Genomic DNA, 23235 nt, shown 5'->3' with positions numbered 1-23235 from the left:
TTATATTCATTATACTTAATTGCTGTCTCCCGCATTAGTGAGGTAGTGCAAGGAAACAGACGAGGAATGGCCCAACCCACCCACCTACACATGTATACACATAAACGCCCACACACACACATATACATAAATATACATTTCTTACCCTTTCATTACTTACTCGGTCAAACCACCTTACACCACATATTGTCCTCTAACATTTCATTTCCAACACATCCACCCTCCTCCGCACAACCTTATGTATAGCCCACGCCTCGCAACCACATAACATTGTTGGAACTACTATTCCTTCAAACATACCCATTTTTGCTATCCAAGATAATGTTCTCACCTTCCACACATATTCTTCAATGCTCCCAGAACCTTTGCCCCCTCCCCACCCAGTGACTCACTTCCGCTTTCAAGGTTCGATCCGCTCCTAAGTCCACTCCCAAATATCTAAAACACTTCACTTCCTCCAGTTTTTCTCCATTTAAACTTACCTCCCAATTAACTTGGCCCTCAACCCTACTGAACTTAATAACCTTGCTCTTATTCACATTTACTCTCAGCCTTCTTTCACACACTTTACCAAACTCAGTCACCAACTTCTGCAGTCTCTCACCCGAATCAGCCACCAGTGCTGTATCATCAACAAACAACAACTGACTCACTTCCCAAGCCCTCTCATCCACAACAGACTGCATACTTGCTCCGCTCTCCAAAACTCTTGCATTCACCTCCCTAACCACCTCATCCATAAACAAATTAAACAACAATGGAGACATCATGCACCCCTGCCGCAAACCGACATTCACTGGGAACCAATCACTTTCCTCTCCTCCTACTCGTACACATGCCTTACATCCTTGGTAAAAACTTTTCACTGCTTCTAGCAACATACCTCCCACACCATATACTCTTAAATCCTTCCGCACAGCATCTCTATGAACCCTATCATATGCCTTTTCCATTTCCATAAATGCTACATACAAATCCAATATGTTTATCTAAGTATTTCTCGCATACATTCTTCAAAGCTAACACCTGATCCACACATCCTCTATCACTTCTGAAACCACACTGCTCTTCTCCAATCTGATGCTCTGTATATGCCTTTACTCTCTCAATCGGTACCCTCCCATATAATTTCCCAGGAATACTCAACAAACTTATGCCTCTGTAATCTGAACACTCACCTCTCTCCCCTTTGCCTTTGTACAATGGCACTATGCATGCATTCCACCAATCCTCAGGCACTTCACCATGCTCCATACATATACTGAATATCCTTACCCACCAATCAACAACACACTCACTTCCTTTTTTACATAAATTCCACAGCAATACCATCCAAACCCGCCACCTTGTCGGCTTTCATCTTCCATAGAGCTTTCACTACCTCTTCTCTATCTATCAAACAATTCTCCCTGACCCCCTCACTTCACACACCATCCCAACCAAAACACCCTATATCTGCCACTCTATCATCAAACACATTCAACAAACCTTCAAAATACTCAGTCTGTCTCCTTCTCACTTCATCATTACTTGTTATTACCTCCCTATTAGCCCCCTTCATCAATGTTCCCATTTGTTCTCTTGTCTTACACACTTTATTTACCTCCTATCAATTAATACATAATCTAATAAAACCCATTTACCATCTCTCCTAATTACATACTTAAACTTGTGAGTACTATCTATCCCTGACATACATCCAAGTTCCATTCTGACTCACCGGTCGGATCCTGAAGCTGACATAAGTCAGGCATATGTTAGCATGGCATATGGAATTCGTATACCTATACAGCATTCTTTTATACCACTCAATTTCTAGCATGATTATCTCATTTTCATTAACTAGTTTTATTATATGATTCTGTAGTTTCTTTTTACCTCTTGAGTAAAAAACTCTTTAGTTATTTCATTATTTTCATTTTTCACACTATGCAAGTTCTATCGTGATTATTTCATTTTTGTTTGACCAGTTTTATTAACTGATATTTTTTAAAATCACTCAATGGTTTATTAAAGAAAGATCTTTGGGTTATTTTCTACCTTTTCAGCAGGTCCTATGTCAGCACTTGCTGCTTCGACTGTGACTCGAATGTTGTGCAAGCTATAGCTTCTTTTAAATCTATTGAAGAGATCATGACCTGCTGTGAAATTCTCAATGTAATCCTTGCCCGCTCACTACTTCAATGTCTCAAAAAGACTTCTAGCCTTCACCTGATTTGTTAGTAAGCTTAGTGGTACATGTTTTTGACTTTGATCTTCCATCCACATCATCAAGATCTTCTCTATTTCGTGGATGGGCCCTAGTCATTGCTTTGATATTATAGAAGACTTCATACTTGCCTAACCTTTCACTGCTTCTTGTATTTTTTCTTTGTCTTTTAAAATTATGGAAACCATTAATGGGACAACTGCAGATCATGTTTAATCAGATTAATTTATTTTCTTCCTTCAATCTGGGTGATTACCTTAATTTTCAATTCCAAATTGAGCATCTTCCTCAGCTTCTTGCCAGATCTATCAAAATGTGATGGGTTTTTCCTCTTGTACATCATCTTCCTTTGGGTTTGATACAAAAATGGTTCAATCTAGCACAAAAATTCATTAAATTCACTCGAATAATGCATGCTTACTGAATGATAACTGAGAGAGAGAACTGAGAGAGATGCTGTGATGTACACAATGCCAGGATATTGTGTGACAGTTAGCACTGGCAGACATATGACCAAGCTTAATTTTTATATTTATTTACATTTTTTAAGTTACATTTTTTCCAGCTGTATGAATGGATGGTCAGAAGTCACATAAGTCATAAGTAGAGGATAGGTGGTATATCTCTTTTTAAACTAGGTTCTTCCAATCACCTGTCTTTTTACAGCACACAAATCCACAATCTCTTCACCATTTCCATTCATAACATTCAATACCCCATAAGCAGCAATCATACCCACAACTGCCAAATTACTTACCATTGCATTTAAATCACCCATCATTAATACCTGATCACATGCATCAAACCTGCTGACACGCTCACTCAGCTGCTCCCAAAACATCTGCCTCTCATGATCTTTCTTCTCAAGGCCAGGGGCATAAGAATCAATAATCATCCATCTCTAGCCATCCGCTTTCAGTTTCATCCACATCAATCTAGTATCTTCTTCCTTACATTCTATCACACACTCCCACAACTCATGCTTCAGGAGTATTGCTACTCCTTCCTTAGCTCTAGTCCTCTCATCAACTTTTGACCTTACTCCCAAGTCATTTCTAAACCATTCTTCCCTTTTACCCCTGAACTTCGTTTCATTCTGAGCCAGAACATCCAGGTTTCCTTCCTCAAACATACAACCTATCTCTCCCTTCTTCTCCTCTAGGTTACACCCACACACATTCAGACACCCTAATCCAAACCTCCCACTCCCACACCTTTAGTTGCCTTCTACAATCCATGGGGGAATACAAAAGTAGAATTCTTTCTCCCCTACCTCAGGGATCAAGTTATAGACAAATTCACATGGATGCCTCCCCACTGCCACTGCTGCACCCAAACATACCAAAGAAAAAAGTCTGTCATGTTTAATTTTTTTCATGCATATTCACCATTTCACACATCAGCAAGGTAGACTTAAGAACAGAGGACTGAACCTTAGAGGGAATATCCTCACTTGGCCCCCTTCTCTGTTCCTTTGTATGGAAAGGTAAAAATAGGAGGGGAGGATTTCCAGCCTCCTCTCCCTCCCCTTTAAGTCACCTTTTGTAACATGCAGGGAATACATGGGAAGTATTCTTTCTCCCCCATCCCCAGGGATATGTTTCAAAATATTACATGTTAATAAATATAGTATACATATCAAATTTTCAGAGTAAGAGACAGCTGAAATTAAGAAAATAATTCAAATCATCATTTTCTTCCATGTGTTGGAAATGAAAAGTTCAAGGATAATGTGTGGCATGAGGAGGGTTGATCATGTAAGGAACAAAACAGTAAGAGAGAGATGTGGCAATAAGAGAAGTATGAGGGAAATAACTGAAGACTATTTTCTGAAATGTTTTGTACATATGGAGAAGATGAGTGAGGGGAAGTTGACAATCAGGGTATGCACACCATAAGTGGAAGGGGCAAGGAAAAGGGGAGACCAAATTGGAGATGGAAGGATGGAGTCAAACAAGTTCTGAGTGCTTGGGGCCTGAACATGCAGGAGTTCATGAGGCATGCACAGAACTGAGTGAACTGGAAAGATATGGTATAGAGGAGTTAGTGTGCTCTCAATGGACAGAACTAAGACAAATACAGTGCTCAGGATAGACCATAGAAAGGTCTGTGGGGCCAGTTGTGGATGAGAGGCTCTGGTTTTGGTGCATAATAAATGGCAAGTAAAGAGTGGATGTGAACTAATGAGGCCATTTTTCCACATGTTCCTAATGCTCCTCCCTTACTAATGCAGGACACAGCAAACAAGTACAGTAAAGTTGCGATATAGTGCTATTTGATAAGACAATCTTGATATAACAATAAAAATCTTGATATAGAGCAGGCACCTAAATCACTCAAATTTTTTTAATCATAACACAAGCGGTCACTATATCATGTGAGCCCAGCTGGCTGCAGACCATGGGAAGCCAATGCCATGCTGTCTACTGCATCAGTTCTTTTCTTGCATTCAAAGAGTAAGGTGGCAGTGTTTGCTGCTCATATATTTTCACACTCCTGCCCATTTAAACCAGTCACCACTATCCCTAAGCATCCAACTAATACTCCTACAACAAGTAAGCCTGTTCAAGATACTGAATGAACCTGAGTGTAGGTCTAACACTTCAGCATTTGCTCACCATGAGAGTAGCACCACCACCATAACAAGGAACAGTGAATCTATCAGGAAAGCCTTTTCTCAGCCATCTATTTTGGAGATGGCAATGGATCTTAGGATGCTGACATATGTGCAGATGAAGGATGCCCTGAAAGTCTGGCTGCAAGAAATGTGGGTACGACAATTTCCTATGACCGAGCAAATTATTAAAAATACAGCCATCAAAATTCAAGAGAAGTTGATGAAGATCGAATGTAAGTCAGGAAAAGCAAATTTTAGTAGATGTGTCAGCTAGAGAAATGTGACTGTCAGCTGAGACTGCAGTAGCTGATGTAGAAGTTGCAGAGCTTGTGGAAGTGGGAATCTAGAAAATTACAGAAGAGAACTGTTCCATAGGATATCAAGTATGGATAAATATCACATCTAAAATCAATAGTAACCAGTTTACTAGGTCTTTGTTTTTGTTCTTGATGGTTTGCAAGTGTGCTGTTGTCTTGTACTTACAATTTCATGAGTCAATTCTAAAGCTTATTCTGATGCCTGACATACTGGAATACATAATTCATCTATTATTTCTTTTTGCACATCAACATTTCATTGTACAGGTTTTCAACACATATAACCATCCATTTCTTTATATTCAATGTAAAGGAAGCACTTCACTGAATTTATAAGAAGGTGGAGGGGGGGACAGTCTGTATAACAGTGCTTCTCTAACATTTCTATTTTTCCAATTTCTATATGGTCATTCAGTCCTGAAGGATCTGCTTTTGGTTGACACATTTACCATGAAACAGCAGCAGAGGTTTGAGTTACAGCTTGACACACTTTCCCATCCACCATCATCATTACAAGTCTATGACTGAATGATTGATTTCAGCCGTTTCACAAATTGTATGCAAGAAACCCTCTACTGCTTTCTTTAGTTTTGACAGTTCTAACTTTGTGTATTCTGGTGTTTAAGTGGAGAAGGTTAACATACCTAGCCTATAGTATACAGAAGTAAATAAGTTTCATATTCAGAAAAATAATGGAAATATGGGCCATAAAATGGAATGTTTGCAATGCAGGTAGGTGAAGTGAAGCATGTAATCGTATTCTAGTCAAGACATTCATAATTTTTTTCGGTGAATGATACAGTAAACTGTAATTTGTCTATAATTTACTGGTACTTTTTCAATATAGTTCTCTTCAGTAGGTTCTTCCTAATGCATAAACTCATAATCATCTAAATATTCAGAGATAATATATAACAAGGTGTTGCCTAACCTATCTTAAGTCACAAAAAATATGGATGTGTGACTAATAAACAGATACCTGTCTACCATTTTTTTGCGTGAATTGAATATCATTTTCATTACTTGGACAACATTTTGAGTGTTATTTGGTACGATAGTTTACAATATCTACATAACAATTTTAGTATAATTCATGTTCTGTTTATTGTTTTTTGGCCCAGTCACTAACCCATAATTTCTACAAAAAGGATATTACAATATAGCACAATTTGATATTGTGCAAACTTTTTTCGTATCTAACTTGCATTATATCACGACACTAATGTATGAGAGAAAATGTATATATTAATACAATATATGCAATGTAATACTGTATATTGATAATATATCAAATTGATGTCAGTGATCATAATTTGATAGTTGCTGCAGATAATAATGGTGGGGTACAAAAGCTAAAAGCAAAAGAAAGAATGTTCCTCCTTTATAGTGGATGTCAAAGAAGCTTGAGGAAACTGTGCTTCATGCATATGACTGTACCTCCAGGTGAACCTTAATCCCACTCAATTGTGAATGGCAATGCTGTGGACTCTGGCACTCACAACACTGTTAGTGCTCCTCAAGAAGGGTACTGAGACCATCTTAGTTTAAGCTGTGATTCTGCTGATGTAGTTGCTCATTCTGTTGTAGAAGAATCATATAAGACTGCATTAGAGCAGCTGGAAGTATTCCAATGGTAAAACTTTCAGAAGTTCATTACTAAGGCCTTCTTGATAAGGGAAACAATTTCTCACCACACCTGATCAGCAAAAACACAACATTCCACTCCAGAATAACACATACTTCCAAACTGCGAATGACTGTGAACTTATCCAGTACAAGTGGTTAACACAGCAGAGAAGAAATTGGTGAGATTGTGAGCTTGTCAATAACTTCTAGTGATCTTATTTGTGGGTTTAGTGATGACTTTCATTAAGCTAGTCAAACTGTGAAGCACCAGGAAGCTTCTCAGAACTATCTTGATGCACCAGACACTTATTTCCAGAATCTGTGAGGATCAGATATAGTTGTGGGCTGCATACAGGTTTTCACATCATCACAAAGCTCAATAATCATAAAGCTGCACAAAATTGTCAAGTTCTCATATGTACTCCTGACAATATCAAGTTTACTGATGGCCAAAGTATGGGCTATAATGGACATTTTGAGAGAGCTTGTTTGCATCATACTAATAAAAGGCACAAACATTTTCCAGAGCTGAACCAGCTGGTGTTGCAGCCATTCAAACATCACCTATGTAACAGTAGTGAAAAATATTCCATACAAATTATCAGTATGGGTAAAAGCCTACACCAGCATCATGTACCATAAAAGATGTGGATCCATGCTGAGATAAACTTTTTTCAGTCCTGTTCACCACTTCTTACAACAGCAAAGTAACACCAGGAACAGATGAAGATCTATGTATCTTAGAAATGATAAAAAAGTAAAAGTAACTATGTATCTTAAAATGTAAAAATAACTCAGTCTTTATCAATGTCTTTTCAAAACCTTCAGTAAACTTTTACATCTAAAACCTGCATCACTTCTATCTGTTGGTTTCATCACATAATGATTCTTCAACAACCTAGCTAATTTGTGAAAGGTTTTGGCAATACATTACTAACAAGATTTTATGGACTACTGCTAAATTTTGGCAAGGAGTTAAAACACTGATGCGACAAAAATAATCCAACCAGTAAGAGATATGACATTAAAGTCTAGTAATAATGCACTCAAAATTACAAACATACCCTAACTGATCATATGAATTAACCAAGTATATGTGGCACCAGTTGGGCCTCCTACAAGCTATCATTTACAAACATCATTGGCACAACTTCAGTAAATCACTGTGTTTCAAATTTCTGTGCATAGGTATTACTACTACAGCCCTGCTGAAACAAAGAAAGCAAATAAAGCAGTAATTCATAAACAAACATTCATATGCAATCAATTCTTTACCAAATAAAATGAAAGGTGCCAAGCACTTCATATCTTCCCCCCAAAAAAGCTCTGCAAACTCATGCTAAATAAATCCTAACAAATTCAACATAACAGTTTCACTGAATAACAATAATAGGTCAATAGCTGGATCCTCAATGGACAAATGAGAACAATTGCATAATCCTTGGGATATTCTTTACCTTATTATGTACATGAACAAGAGCTTGCAGTTCTCGAGACTTAAGTAAGTCTGCAAGGAATCCAAAGTCATCTTCATCACTATCTAGCTGAACTCGTGCCTTCTCCAGGGAGGACAACAAACCACCCAGAGCTGAAAAAATATATTTCTTATAATTACTCAGCTTCAATAATTATGAAATGCAATAAAGCTTCTAGTTATGGTATCCATGTTACAGATAATAATTCTAGGTAAATGGAATAAGAATGAATTATGAATTATGTAAAGCACAGTGCATGCACTCATAAAAATTAATTTACAAGAGTGAGACTCCATCCTGCTATAATAAGTATCTGAACTGCTTAAGCATAACCACCTATGGTTCAGAAATTCCAAACTATGAGAACTCAGCTTTCATGAAAGAGTAACATTAATTCCAACACCCATAAATTGATATATGAAATAAAAGTTTCTCAATATCAGTTCATTTTGCATTCCTTGATGTATATGTGTTATTCCTGAGGGAAGCCCCAGCAATTTTATGGAGCTTGTGCTTGATCCTTAAGACTGTTCATATCTTTTTACAATAAAAATGGTATCTAAATCTTAAAATAGTCTATAATCATATCTTTTGCCTTCCATTAAAAAGTTCATCAATCTCTTTACATTTGAAATACAGACTCAAATTTCCCCAATATTATCTCTTCTTCCACTGTATATTATGCAATTCAAGTCAACCTTAAACTCCTATATTTTTGGCAATTACAAATGTCACATACTGGAACAAGTCTCCTCTCTATTAAGTAACCATGGGTCCATACAGTTTGACGAATTCTTATTATACAAAAAAAAGTCTCAAAATGGCGATAGTCCAATCATCTTTATGACAAAAAGGGGTAAACCCACCACAAACTGTAGCAGAATTCACCTTAGAAACGTCCATAGAATGGCATATCAAAGGTCCTCCAAAACTGAAATGCTGGAACAGTGTCTAAACTGCATAAATCCAAGACAGCCACCAGGTTTGACCACATTTCCACTTCTTACCATCCTATTTTTAGTGCTTCTAGATACTAAACTATGTATTATCACACAGAAATAAAACAGAAACAATTTGAAGCTCAAACTGATTCTTTTAATTAGCATAAATTCAAAACAGCTACCAAAACCCCTAAATTTTAGTGATTTTCCATCATACTTGGCCACTAATTACAAATGTTTGACTATAGTTCCATTTCTATTCAAATAGTTATTGATGGAAGATCTTAAACCATTCATTTTGATAACAGATAAACAAACAGAACTACTGGTTTGAAATCATACTAATAACACTGGCTTGAAATCATACTTATAACAAAGTTAGCATTTACATGTGGCCACCATATATGATATGCTTAGGATAACATCCAAACTTATCCCAAGGGATGGGAGAGAAAGAATACTTCCTACGTATTTCCTGCATGTCACGGAAGGTGACTAACAGCAACAGTAATGGGAGGCTGGAAATCCTCCCTTCCTGTATTACTTACCAAAAAAAGAACAGAACAAGGAGCCTAGTGAGGATTTTTCTATCTAAGGGTCATTTGTTCTTGATGCTACCTTAAGAGTAAATGTGAATAAGAACAAGGTTATTAGGTTCAGTAGGGTTGAGGGACAAGTTAAGTGGAATGTGAGTTTGAATGGAGAAAAACTTGGATTAAGTGAAGTGTTCTAGATATCTGGGAGTGGACTTAGCGACTAAGTATAATGAATAAATAAATGAATATATATATATGAATATATTCCTATGAGTCCACGGGGAAAATGAAACACGAAAAGTTCCCAAGTGCACTTTCGTGTAATAATCACATCATCAGGGGAGACACAAGAGAGGAATATAACAGTCAGTTGATATACATCAAAGAGATGAAGCTAGGACGCCATTTGGTAAACATGTTTACCAAACGGCATCCTAGCTTCGTCTCTTCGATGTATATCAACTGACTGTTATATTCCTCTCTTGTGTCTCCCCTGATGATGTGATTATTACACGAAAGTGCACTTGGGAACTTTTCGTGTTCCATTTTCCCCGTGGACTCATAGGAATATCTTGATCACGCGCAAAATCGTGATCCTTTAAAATATGAAGATATATATATATATATATATATATATATATATATATATATATATATATATATATATATATATATATATATATGAATATATATATGAATATATATATAAATGAATAAATATATATGTATGTGTCTGTGTGTGTATATATATGTGTACATTAAAATGTATGGTTATGTATATTTGCGTGTGTGGACGTGTATTCATATACATGTGTATGGGGGTGGATTGGGCCATTTCTTTCGTCTGTTTCCTTGCGCTACCTCGCAAACGCGGGAGACAGCAACAAAGCAAAATAAATAAATATATAAATATATGTATATCATTATTATCATCTTATACTCTGTCACCGTCTCCTGCGTTAGTAAGGTAGCACACGGAAACAGGCGAAAGAATGGCCCAACCCACCCACATACACATGTATATACATAAATGCCCACACACACACATATAGCTATACATTTCAATGTATATATCATATACATACACTAATATATACATACATACACCAACATATACATACATACACATGTACATATTCATACTTACTTCCTTCATCCATTCATGTCGCCACCCTGCCACACATGAAATGGCACACCCCCTTCCCACGCGTGTGTGCGAGGTAGTGCTAGGAAAAGACAACAAAGGCCACATTCGTTCACACTCAGTCTCTAGCTGTCATGTATAATGCACTGTAACCACAGCTCCCTTTCCACATCCAGGCCCTACAAAACTTTCCATGGTTTACCTTAGATGCTTCACATAACCTGGTTCAATCTATGACAGCACATCATCCCTTGTATACCACATCGTTCCAATTCACTCTATGCCTTGCACGCCTTTCAACCTCCTTTATGTTCAGGCCCTGATCACTCAAAATCTTTTTCACTCCATCCTTCCACCTCCAATTTGGTCTCCCACTTCTAAGTCCTTCCACCAATGACACATACATCCTCTTTATCAATCTTTCCTCACTCATTCTCTTCATGTGACAAAACCACTTCAATACACCCTCTTCTGCTTTCTCAACCACACTCTTTATATTACTAAACATCTCTCATACTCTTTCATTACTTAATCAAACCACTTCACACCACATAATGTCCTCAAACATCTCATTTCCAAAAAAATCCACCCTCCTCTACACAATACTATCTATAGCCCATGACTCGCAACCATATAACATTGTTGGAACCACTATTCCTTCAAACATACCCATTTTTGCTTTCCAAGATAACATTCTCGCCTTCCACACATTCTTCAATGCTCCTAGAACATTTGCCCCCTCCTCCATCCTCTGACTCACTTCCGCTTCCATGGTTCCATCCGCTACTAAATCCACTCCCAGATATCTAAAACACTTCTTTTCCTCCAGTTTTTCTCCATTCAAACTCACCTTCCAATTGACTTGTCCCTCAACCCTACTGTACCTAATAACCTTGTTCTTATTCACATTTACTCTCAGCTATATTCTTCCATACACTTTAACAAAGTCAGTCTCCAGCTTCTGCAGTTTCTCACCCAAATCAGGGATCAGTGCTGTATCATCAGCAAACAACAACTGACTCACTTCCCAGGCCCTCATATCAACAACAGACTGCATACTTGCCTCTCTCTCCAAAACTCTAGCATTCACCTCCCTAACAACCCCATCCATAAACAAATTAAACAACCATGGGGACATCACACATCCCTACCGCATACCGACATTCACTAGGAACCAATCACTTTCCTCTCTTCCTACTCGTACACTTGCCTTACATCCTCGATAAAAACTTTTCACTGCTTCTAGCAACCTACCTCCCACACCATATACTGGCAATACCTTCCATAAAGATTCTCTATCAAATCTATCATTTGTCTTCTCCAGATCCATAAATGCTACATACAAATCCATTTGTTTATCTAAGTATCTCTCACATACATTCTTCAAAGCAAACCCCTGATCCACACATCCTCTACCACTTCTAAAACCACACTGCTCTTCCCCAATCTGATGCTCTGTTAATGCCTTCACCCTCTCAATCAATACCCTCCCATATAATTTCCCAGGAATACTCAACAAACTTATATCTCTGTAATTTGAACACTTATCTTTATCCCCCTTGCCTTTCTACAATGGCACTATGCATGCATTCTGCCAATCCTCAGGCACCTCACCGTGAGCCATACATACATTGAATATTCTCACAAACCAATCAACAACACAGTCACAAACTTTTTTAATAAATTCCACTGCAATACCATCCAAAGCCACTGCCATGCTGGCTTTCAACTTCTGCAAAGCTTTCCTACCTCTTCTCTATTTATCAAATCATTCTCCCTGACCCTCTCACTTCGCACACCACCTCGACCAAAACACCCTATATCTTCCACTCTATCATCAAACACATTCAACAAACTTTCAAAATAGTCACTCCATCTCCTTCCCACTTCACCACTATTTGTTATTACCTCCCCAATAGCCCCCTTCACCTAAGTTCCCTTTTGTTCTCTTTTCTTATGCACTTTATTTACCTCCTTCCAAAACATCTTTATATGCTCCCTAAAATTTAACAATATTCTCTCACCCCAACTCTCATTTACCTTCTTTTTCAGGAGGTCAAGAGAAAGGTTCAAGAGGTGAAAAAGAGGGCAAATGAGAGTTGGGATGAGAGAGTATCATTAATTTTAGGGAGAATAAAAAGATGTTTTGGAAGGAGGTAAATAAAGTGCGTAACATAAGGGAACAAATGGGAACATCAGTGAAGGGGGTTAAAGGGGAGGTGATAACAAGTAGTGGTGATGTGAGAAGATGGAGTGAGTATCTTAAAGGTTTGTTGAATGTGTATGACCATGGAGTGGCAGATATAGGGTGTTTTGGTCGAAGTGGTATGCAAAGTGAAAGGGTTAGGGAGAATGATTTGGTACACAGAGAAGGGTAGGAAAAGCTCTGCGGAAGATGAAAGCTGGCAAGACAGCGGGTTTGGATAGTATTGCAGTGGAATTTATTAAAAAAGGGGGAACTACGTTGTTGACTGGTTGTTAAGGTTATTTAATGTATGTATGACTCATGGTAAGGTGCCTGAGGATTGCCGGAATGCTTGCATAGTGCCATTGTAGAAAGGCAAAGGGGATAAGAGTGAGTGCTCAAATTACAGAGGTATAAGTTTGATAAGTATTCCAGGGAAATCATATGGGAGGGTATTGATTGAGAGGGTGAAGGCATGTACAGAGCATCAGATTGGGGAAGAGCAGTGTGGTTTCAGAAGTGGTAGAGGATGTGTGGATCAGGTGTTTGCTTTGAAGAATGTATGTGAGAAATACTTAGAAAAGCAAATGGATTTGTATGTAGCATTTATGGATCTGGAGAAGGCATATGATAGAGTTGATAGAGATGCTCTGTGGAAGGTATTAAGAATATATGGTGTGGGAGGCAAGTTGTTAGAAGCAGTGAAAAGTTTTTATCGAGGATGTAAGGCATGTGTACGTGTAGGAAGAGAGGAAAGTGATTGGTTTTCAGTGAATGTAGGTTTACGGCAGGGGTGTGTGATGTCTCCATGTTTGTTTAATTTGTTTATGGATGGGGTTGTTAGGGAGGTGAATGCAAGAGTTTTGGAAAGAGGGGCAAATATGCAGTCTCTTGGGGATGAGAGAGCTTAGGGAGTCAGTTGTTGTTCGCTAGTGATACAGTGCTGGTGGCAAATTCATGTGAGAAACTGCAGAAGCTGGTGACTGAGTTTGGTAAATTGTGTGAAAGAAGAAAGTTAAGAGTAAATGTGAATAAGAGCAAGGTTATTAGGTACAGTAGGGTTGAGGGTCAAGTCAATTGGGAGGTAAGTTTGAATGGAGAAAAACTGGAGGAAGTGAAGTGTTTTAGATATCTGTGAGTGGATTTGGCAGCAGATGGAGCCATGGAAGCGGAGGTGAATCATAGGGTGCGGGAGGGGGCAAAAATTCTGGAAGCCTTGAAGAATGTGTGGAAGTTGAGAACATTATCTCGGAAAGCAAAAATGGGTGTTTGAAGGAATAGGGGTTCCAACAATGTTGTATGGTTGCGAGGCATGGGCTATGGATAGAGTTGTGCGCAGGAGGGTGGATGTGCTGGAAATGAGATGTTTGAGGACAACATGTGGTGTGAGGTGGTTTGATCGAGTAAGTAATAATAGGGTAAGAGAGATGTGTGGCAATAAAAAGAGTGTGGTTGAGAGAGCAGAAGAGGGTGTTTTGAAATGGTTTGGTCACATGGAGAGAATGAGTGAGGAAAGATTGACAAAAAGGATATATGTGTCAGAGGTGGAGGGAACAAGGAAAAGTGGGAAACCAAATTGGAGGTGGAAAGATGGAGTGAAAAAGATTTTGAGTGATCGGGGCCTGAACATGCAGGAGGGTGAAAGGCATGCAAGGAATAGAGTGAATTGGAACGATGTGGTATACCGGGGTTGACGTGCTGTCAATGGATTGAACCAGGGCATGTGAAGCATCTGGGGTAAACCATGGAAAGTTCTGTGGGGCCTGGATGTGGAAAATGAGCTGTGGTTTTGGTGCATTATTACATGACAGCTAGAGACTGAATGTGAATGAATGGGGCCTTTGTTGTCTTTTCCTAGCGCTACCTTGCACACATGAGGGGGAGGGGGTTGTTATTCCATGTGTGGCGAGGTGGCCATGGGAATAAATAAAGGCAGACAGTATAAATTATTGACCTGTGTATGTATGTATATGTCTGTGTCTGTATATATATGTATAGGCTGAGATGTATAGGTATGTATATTTGCGTGTGTGGACGTGTATGTATATATATGGGTATGTGGGTGGGATGGGCTATTTTTTCGTCTGTTTCCTTGCGCTACCTCGCTAACGCGGAAGACAGCGACAAAGCAAAATAAATAAATAAATATAAACAATAATAATAATAATTAATATTTTTTTTCTTTTTTTTTGCTTTGTCGCTGTCTCCCACGTTTGCGAGGTAGCGCAAGGAAACAGACGAAAGAAATGGCCCAGCCCACCCCCATACACATGTATATACATACGTCCACACATGCAAATATACATACCTACACAGCTTTACATGGTTTACCCCAGACGCTTCACATGCCCTGATTCAATCCACTGACACCACACATTGTCCTCAAACATCTCATACCACTATTCCTTCAAACATACCCATTTTTGCTTTCCGAGATAATGTTCTCGACTTCCACACATTCTTCAAGGCTCCCAGGATTTTCGCCCCCTTCCCCACCCTATGATCCACTTCCGCTTCCATGGTTCCATCCGCTGCCAGATCCACTCCCAGATATCTAAAACACTTTACTTCCTCCAGTTTTTCTCCATTCAAACTTACCTCCCAATTGACTTGACCCTCAACCCTACTGTACCTAATTACCTTGCTCTTATTCACATTTACTCTTAACTTTCTTCTTTCACACACTTTACCAAACTCAGTCACCAGCTTCGGCAGTTTCTCACATGAATCAGCCACCATCGCTGTATCATCAGCGAACAACAACTGACTCACTTCCCAAGCTCTCTCATCCACAACAGACTTCATACTTGCCCCTCTTTCCAAAACTCTTGCATTCACCTCCCTAACAACCCCATCCATAAACAAATTAAACAACCATGGAGACATCACACACCCCTGCCACAAACCTACATTCACTGAGAACCAATCACTTTCCTCTCTTCCTACACGTACACATGCCTTACATCCTCGATAAAAACTTTTCACTGCTTCTAACAACTTGCCTCCCACACCATATATTCTTAATACCTTCCACAGAGCATCTCTATCTTCTGAAACCACGCTGCTCTTCCCCAATCTGATGCTCTGTACATGCCTTCACCCTCTCAATCAATACCCTCTCATATAATTTACCAGGAATACTCAACAAACTTATACCTCTGTAATTTGAGCACTCACTCTTATCCCCTTTGCCTTTGTACAATGGCACTATGCACGCATTCCACCAATCCTCAGGCACCTCACCATGAGTCATACATACATTAAATAACCTTACCAACCAGTCAATAATACAGTCACCCCCTTTTTTAATAAATTCCACTGCAATACCATCCAAACCTGCTGCCTTGCCGGCTTTCATCTTCCGCAAAGCTTTTACTACCTCTTCTCTGTTTACCAAATCATTTTCCCTAACCCTCTCACTTTGCACACCACCTCGACCAAAACACCCTATATCTGCCACTCTATCATCAAACACATTCAACAAACCTTCAAAATACTCACTCCATCTCCTTCTCACATCACCACTACTTGTTATCACCTCCCCATTTGCGCCCTTCACTGAAGTTCCCATTTGCTCCCTTGTCTTACGCACTTTATTTACCTCCTTCCAGAACATCTTTTTTATTCTCCCTAAAATTTAATGATACTCTCTCACCCCAACTCTCATTTGCCCTCTTTTTCACCTCTTGCACCTTTCTCTTGACCTCCTGTCTCTTTCTTTTATACATCTCCCACTCAATTGCATTTTTTCTCTGCAAAAATCGTCCAAATGCCTCTCTCTTCTCTTTCACTAATAATCTTACTTCTTCATCCCACCACTCACTACCCTTTCTAATCAACCCACCTCCCACTCTTCTCATGCCACAAGCATCTTTTGCGAAATCCATCACTGATTCCCTAAATACATCCCATTCCTCCCCCACTCCCCTTACTTCCATTGTTCTCACCTTTTTCCATTCTGTACTCAGTCTCTCCTGGTACTTCCTCACACAAGTCTCCTTCCCAAGCTCACTTACTCTCACCACCCTCTTCACCCCAACATTCACTCTTCTTTTCTGAAAACCAAGTGTTTTGGGAGCAGCTGAATGAGTGTGTTAGTGGTTTTGATGCACGAGACCGGGTTATAGTGATGGGTGACTTGAATGCAAAGGTGAGTAATGTGGCAGTTGAGAGAATAATTGGTATACATGGGGTGTTCAGTGTTGTAAATGGAAATGGTGAAGAGCTTGTAGATTTATGTGCTGAAAAAGGACTGGTGATTGGGAATACCTGGTTTAAAAAGCGAGATATACATAAGTATACGTATGTAAGTAGGAGAGATGGCCAGAGAGCGTTATTGGATTACGTGTTAATTGACAGGCGCACGAAAGAGAGACTTTTGGATGTTAATGTGCTGAGAGGTGCAACTGGAGGGATGTCTGATCATTATATTGTGGAGGCTAAGGTGAAGATTTGTATGGGTTTTCAGAAATAACTAATAATAATAATAATAATAATAATAATAATAATAATAATAATAATAATAATATAATAGAAATAATAATATGTATCCATATCATATCTATTATACTTTGCCGCTGTCTCCCGTGTTAGCGAAGCAGCACAAGGAAACTGACAAAAGAATGGCCCAACCCACCCACATGCACATGCATATATATACAAGCTCACCCAACCACATATACATATCTATACATTTCAACATATACATACATACACATGTACATATTCATACTTGATGCCTTTATCCATTCCTGTCGCCACATCATCACACATGAAATAGCATCCCCCCTCCCCCCATGAGGTACTGCCAGGAAAAGACAAAGCCACATTCGTTCAAACTCAGTCTCTAGCTGTCATGCGTAATGTACCAAAACCACAGCCCCCTTTCCACATCTAGGCTCCACAAAACTTTCCATGGTTTACCCCAGACACTTCACATGCCCTGGTTCAATCCATTGACAGCATGTCAACTCCGATATACCACATTGCTCCAATTCACTCTACTCCTTGCACACCTCTCACCCTCCTCCATGTTCAGGCCCCAATCGCTCAAAATCATTTTCACTCCATCCTTCCACCTCCAATTTGGTCTCCCACTTCTCGCTCCCTCCACCTCTGACACAAATATCCTCTTTGTCAATCGTTCCTCAATCATTCTCTCCATAAGACCAAACCATTTCATTACACCCTCTTCTGCTCTCTCAACCACACTCTTTTTATTACCACACATATCTCTTACCCTTTCATTACTTATTCGATCACACCACTTCACACCACATATTGTCCTCAAACATTTCATATGCAACACATCCACCGTCCTCCACACAACCCTATCTATAACCCATGCCTCACAACCATATAACAATGTTGGAACCACTGTTCCTTCAACCATACCCATTTTTGCTCTCCAAGATAACATTCTCTCCACACATTCTTCAGTGCTCCAAGAACATTCACCCCCTCCCCCACACTCTGACTCACTTCTGCTTCCTTTGTTCCATCCACTGCCAAATCCACTCCCAGATATCTAAAATACTTCACTTCCTCCAGTTTTCTCCATTCAAACTTACCTCCCATTTGGCTTGTCCCTCAATGCTACTGTACCTAATAACCTTGCTCCTATTCACATTTACTCTTAGCTTTCTTCTTTTACACACTTTACTAAACTTAGTCACCAGCGTCTGCAGTTTCTCACTCGAATCAGCCACCAGCGCTGTATCATCAGCAAACAACAACTAACACTTTTCAAGCCCTCTCATCGACAGCAGACTGCATACTTACCCCTCTCTCCAAAACTCTTGCATTCACCTTCCTAACAATCCCATCCACAAACAAATCAAACAACCATGGAAACATCACGTACCCCTGCCGCATACCAACATTCACTGGGAACCAATCACTTTCCTCTCTTCCTACTTGTACACATGCCTTACATCCTCAATAAAAATTGTTCACTGCTTCTAGCAACTTACCTCCCACACCGTAGACTCTTAATACCTTCCACAAAGCATCTCTGTCAACTGTATAATATGCCTTCTCAAAATCCATAAATGCTACATACAAATCCATTTGTTTTTCTAAATATTTCTCACATACATTCTTCAAAGCAAACACCTGATCCACACATCCTCTACCACTCCTGAAACCACACTGCTCTTCCCCAATCTGATGCTCTGTACATGCTTTCACCCTCTCAATCAATCAATACCCTCCCATATAATTTCTCAGGAATACTCAACAAATTTATTCCTCTGTAATTTGAACACTCACCTTTATCCCCTTTGCCTTTGTGCAATGGCACTATGCATGCATTCCGCCAATCCTCGGGCACTTCACCATGAACCATACATACACTGAATATCCTCACCAACAAGTCAACAACACAGTCATCCCCTTTTTTAATAAATTCCACTGCAATACCATCCAAACCCGCTGCTTTGTCGGCTTTCATCTTCTGCAAAGCTTTCACTGCCTCTTCCCTGGTTACCAAACCATTCTCCCTAACCCTCTCACTTCGCACACCACCTCGACCAAAACACCCTATTTTTGCCACTCTATCATCAAACATATTCAACAAACCTTCAAAATACTCACTCCATTTCCTTCTCACTTCATCACTACTTGTTATTACCACCTCATTAGCCCCCTTCACTGATGTTACCATTTGTTCTCTTGTCTTACGCACTTTATTTACCTCCTTCCAAAACATCTAATTTTCCCTAAAATTTAATGATACTCTCTCATACCAACACTCACTTGCCCTCTTTCTCACCTCCTGCACCTTTCTCTTGACCTCCTGCCTCTTTTATTTATACATCTCCCAGTCATTTGCAATATTCCCCTATAAAAATCATCCAAATGCCTCTCTCTTCTCTTTAACTAAAGATCATACTTCTTCATCCCACCTCTCACTACCCTTTCTAATCTGCCCACCTCCCACGCGTCTCATGCCACAACCATCTTTTGCGCATGCAATCACTGCTTCCCTAAATACATCCCATTCCTCCTTCACTCCTCTTACATCATTTGCTCTCACCTTTTTCCATCCAACATTCAATTTCTCCTGGTACTTCTTCAAATAAGTCTCCTTTCCAAGCTCACTTAATCTCACCACTCTCTTCACCCCAACAGTCTCTCTTCTTTTCTGAACACCTCTACAAATCTTCATCTTCACCTCCAGAAGATAATGATCAGACATCCCTCCAGTTGCACCTCTCAGCATATTAACATCCAAAAGTGTCTCTTTCACACACCTATCAATCAACACACAATCCAGTAATGCTCTCTGGCTATCTCTCCTACTTACATATGTATACTTATGTATATCTCTCTTTTCAAAACAGGTATTCCCAATCACCAGTCCTTTTTCAGCACACAAATCTACCAGCTCTTCACCATTTTCATTTACAACACTGTACATTCCATGTACACCAATTATACTCTCAACTGCCACATCATTCACCTTTCCATTCAAATCACCCATAACTATAACCCGGTCTCGTGCATCAAAGCTGCTAACACTCACTCAGCTGCTCCAAAAACACTTGCCTCTCCTGATCTTTCTTCTCATGCCCAGCTGCATGGGCCCCAATAATCACCCATCTCTCTCCATCCACTTTCGGTTTTACCCATATCAATCTAGAATTAACTTTCTCACATTCTATCACATACTCCCACAACTTTTGTTTCAGGAGAAGTGCTACTCTTTCCTTTACTCTTGTTCTCTCACCAACCCCTGACTCTACTCCAAAACATTCCCAAACCACTCTTCCCCTTTACCCTTGTTTAAACTCTTTCTACTACCACACATCTCTCTTACCCTTTCATTACTTACTCGATCAAACCACCTTACACCACATATAGTCCTCAAACATCTTATATCCAGCACATCCACCCTCCTCCACACAACTCGATCTATAGCCCACACCTTGCAACCATATAACATAGTTGGAACCACTATTCCTTCAAACATACCCATTTTTGCTTTCCAAGATAATGTTCTCAACTTCCACACATTTCTCAACGCTCCCAGAACTTTCGCCCCATTCCCCACCTTGTGACTCACTTCTGCTTCTATGGTTCCATCCGCTGCCAAATCCACTCACAGATATCTAAAACACTTCACTTCCTCCAGTTTTTCTCCATTCAAACTTACCTCCCAATTGACTTGTCCCTCAACCATACTGTACCTAATACCCTTGCTCTTATTCACATTTACTCTCAGCTTTCTTCTTTCACACACCTTACCAAACTCTGTCACCAGCTTCTGCAGTTTCTCGCCCCAATCAGACACCAGCGCTGTATCATCAGCGAACAACAACTGACTCACTTCCCAAGCTCTCTCATCCACAACAGACTGCATACTTGCCCCTCTTTCCAAAACTCTTGCATTCACCTCCCTAACAACCCCATCCATAAACAAATTAAACTACCATGGAGAAATCATACACCCCTCCTGCATTCACTGAGAACCACTCACTTTCCTCTCTTCCTACTCATACGCATGCCTTACATCCTCGATAAAAACTTTTCACTGAGTCTAACAACTTGCCTTCCACACCATATATTCTTAATACCTTCCACAGAGCATCTTTATCAACTCTATCATATGCCTTCTCCATAAATGCTACATACAAATCCATTTGCTTTTCTAAGTATTTCTCAATACATTCTTCAAAGCAAACACCTGATCAACATATTCCTCTACCACTTCTGAAACCAAACCGCTCTTCCCCAATCTCATGCTCTGTACATGCCTTCACCCTCTCAATCAATACCCTCCCATATAATTTACCAGGAATACTCAAAAAACTTATACCTCTGTAATTTGAGCACTCACTCTTATCCCCTTTGCCTTTGTACCATGGCACTATGCAAGCATTCTGTCAATCCTCAGGCACCTAACCATGAGTCATACATACATTAAAAAAAATTATCAATCAGTCGACAATACAGTCACCCACTTTTTTAATAAATTCCACTGCAATACCATCCAAACCCACTACCTTGCCAACTTTCATCTTCCGCAAAGCTTTTACTACCTCTTCTCTATTTACCAAATCATGCCCCCTAATCCTCTCACTTTGCACACCACCTCGACCAAAACACCCTATATCTGCCACTCTATCATCAAACACATTCAACAAACCTTCAAAATACTCACTCCATCTCCTCACATCACCACTACTTATTATCACCTCCCCATTAGCCCCCTTCACTGATGTTCCCATTTGTTCCCTTGTCTTATGCACTTTATCTACCTCCTTCCAAAACATCTTTATATTCTCCCTAAACTTCAATCATACTCTCTCACCCCAACTCTTATCTGCCCTCTTTTTCACCTCTTGCACCTTCCTCTCTTGATCTCCTGCCTCTTTCCTTTATACATCTCCCAGTCATTTGCATTCTTTCCTTCCAAAAATCATCCCAATGCCTCTCTCTTCTCTTTCACTAATAATCTTACTTCTTCATCCCACCACTCACTACCCTTTCTAATCTGCCCATCTCCCACGCTTTTCATGCCACAAGCATCTTTTGCACAAGCCATCATTGCTTCCCTAAATACATCCCATTTCACTCCTCTTACATACTTTGTTCTCACCTTTTCCAATTCTGTACTCAGTCTCTCCTGGTACTTCCTCACACAAGTCTCCTTCCCAAGCTCACTTACTCTCACCACTCTCTTCACCCCAACATTCTCTCTTCTTTTCTGAGCACCTCTATATATCTTTACCTTCACCTCCACAAGATAATGATCAGACATCCCTCCAGTTGCACCTCTCAGCACATTAACATCCAAAAGCCTCTCTTTCACACGCCTATCAATTAACACGTAATCCAATAATGCTCTCTGACCATCTCTCCTACTTACATACATATACTTATGTATATCTCTCTTTTTAAACCAGGTATACAAGCTCTTCACCATTTCCATTTACAACACTGAACACCCTATGTACACCAAGTATTCCCTCAACTGCCACATTACTCACCTCTGCATTCAAATCATCCATCACTATAACCCAGTCTTGTGCATCAAAACTACTAACACAATCACTCAGCTGCTCCCAAAACACTTGCCTCTCATGATCTTTCTTCTCATGCCCAGATGCATATGCACCAATAATCACCCATCTCTCTCCATCAACTTTCAGTTTTACCCATATCAATCTAGAGTATACTTTC

At 39.6% G+C, this 23235-nt stretch overlaps 1 protein-coding gene across 1 annotated transcript in view; it reads right to left on the bottom strand.

The window, feature by feature from the left end:
* metro (membrane palmitoylated protein 7-like protein metro) overlaps positions 1-23235 on the bottom strand; it is a 278984-nt gene that overhangs the window by 238029 nt on the left and 17720 nt on the right. The window contains exon 2 of the mRNA XM_071662259.1: positions 8227-8357. Within this exon, the coding sequence (XP_071518360.1) occupies positions 8227-8357 (131 nt within the window). The remainder of the gene's footprint in view (positions 1-8226; positions 8358-23235) is intronic.

This window comes from Panulirus ornatus, chromosome 6, assembly GCF_036320965.1.
Source record: "Panulirus ornatus isolate Po-2019 chromosome 6, ASM3632096v1, whole genome shotgun sequence".
Classification (NCBI taxonomy): Eukaryota; Metazoa; Arthropoda; class Malacostraca; order Decapoda; family Palinuridae; genus Panulirus; species Panulirus ornatus.
Note: the sequence above shows the minus strand (reverse complement) of the source record. Positions and strands in the feature narration are given on the sequence as shown.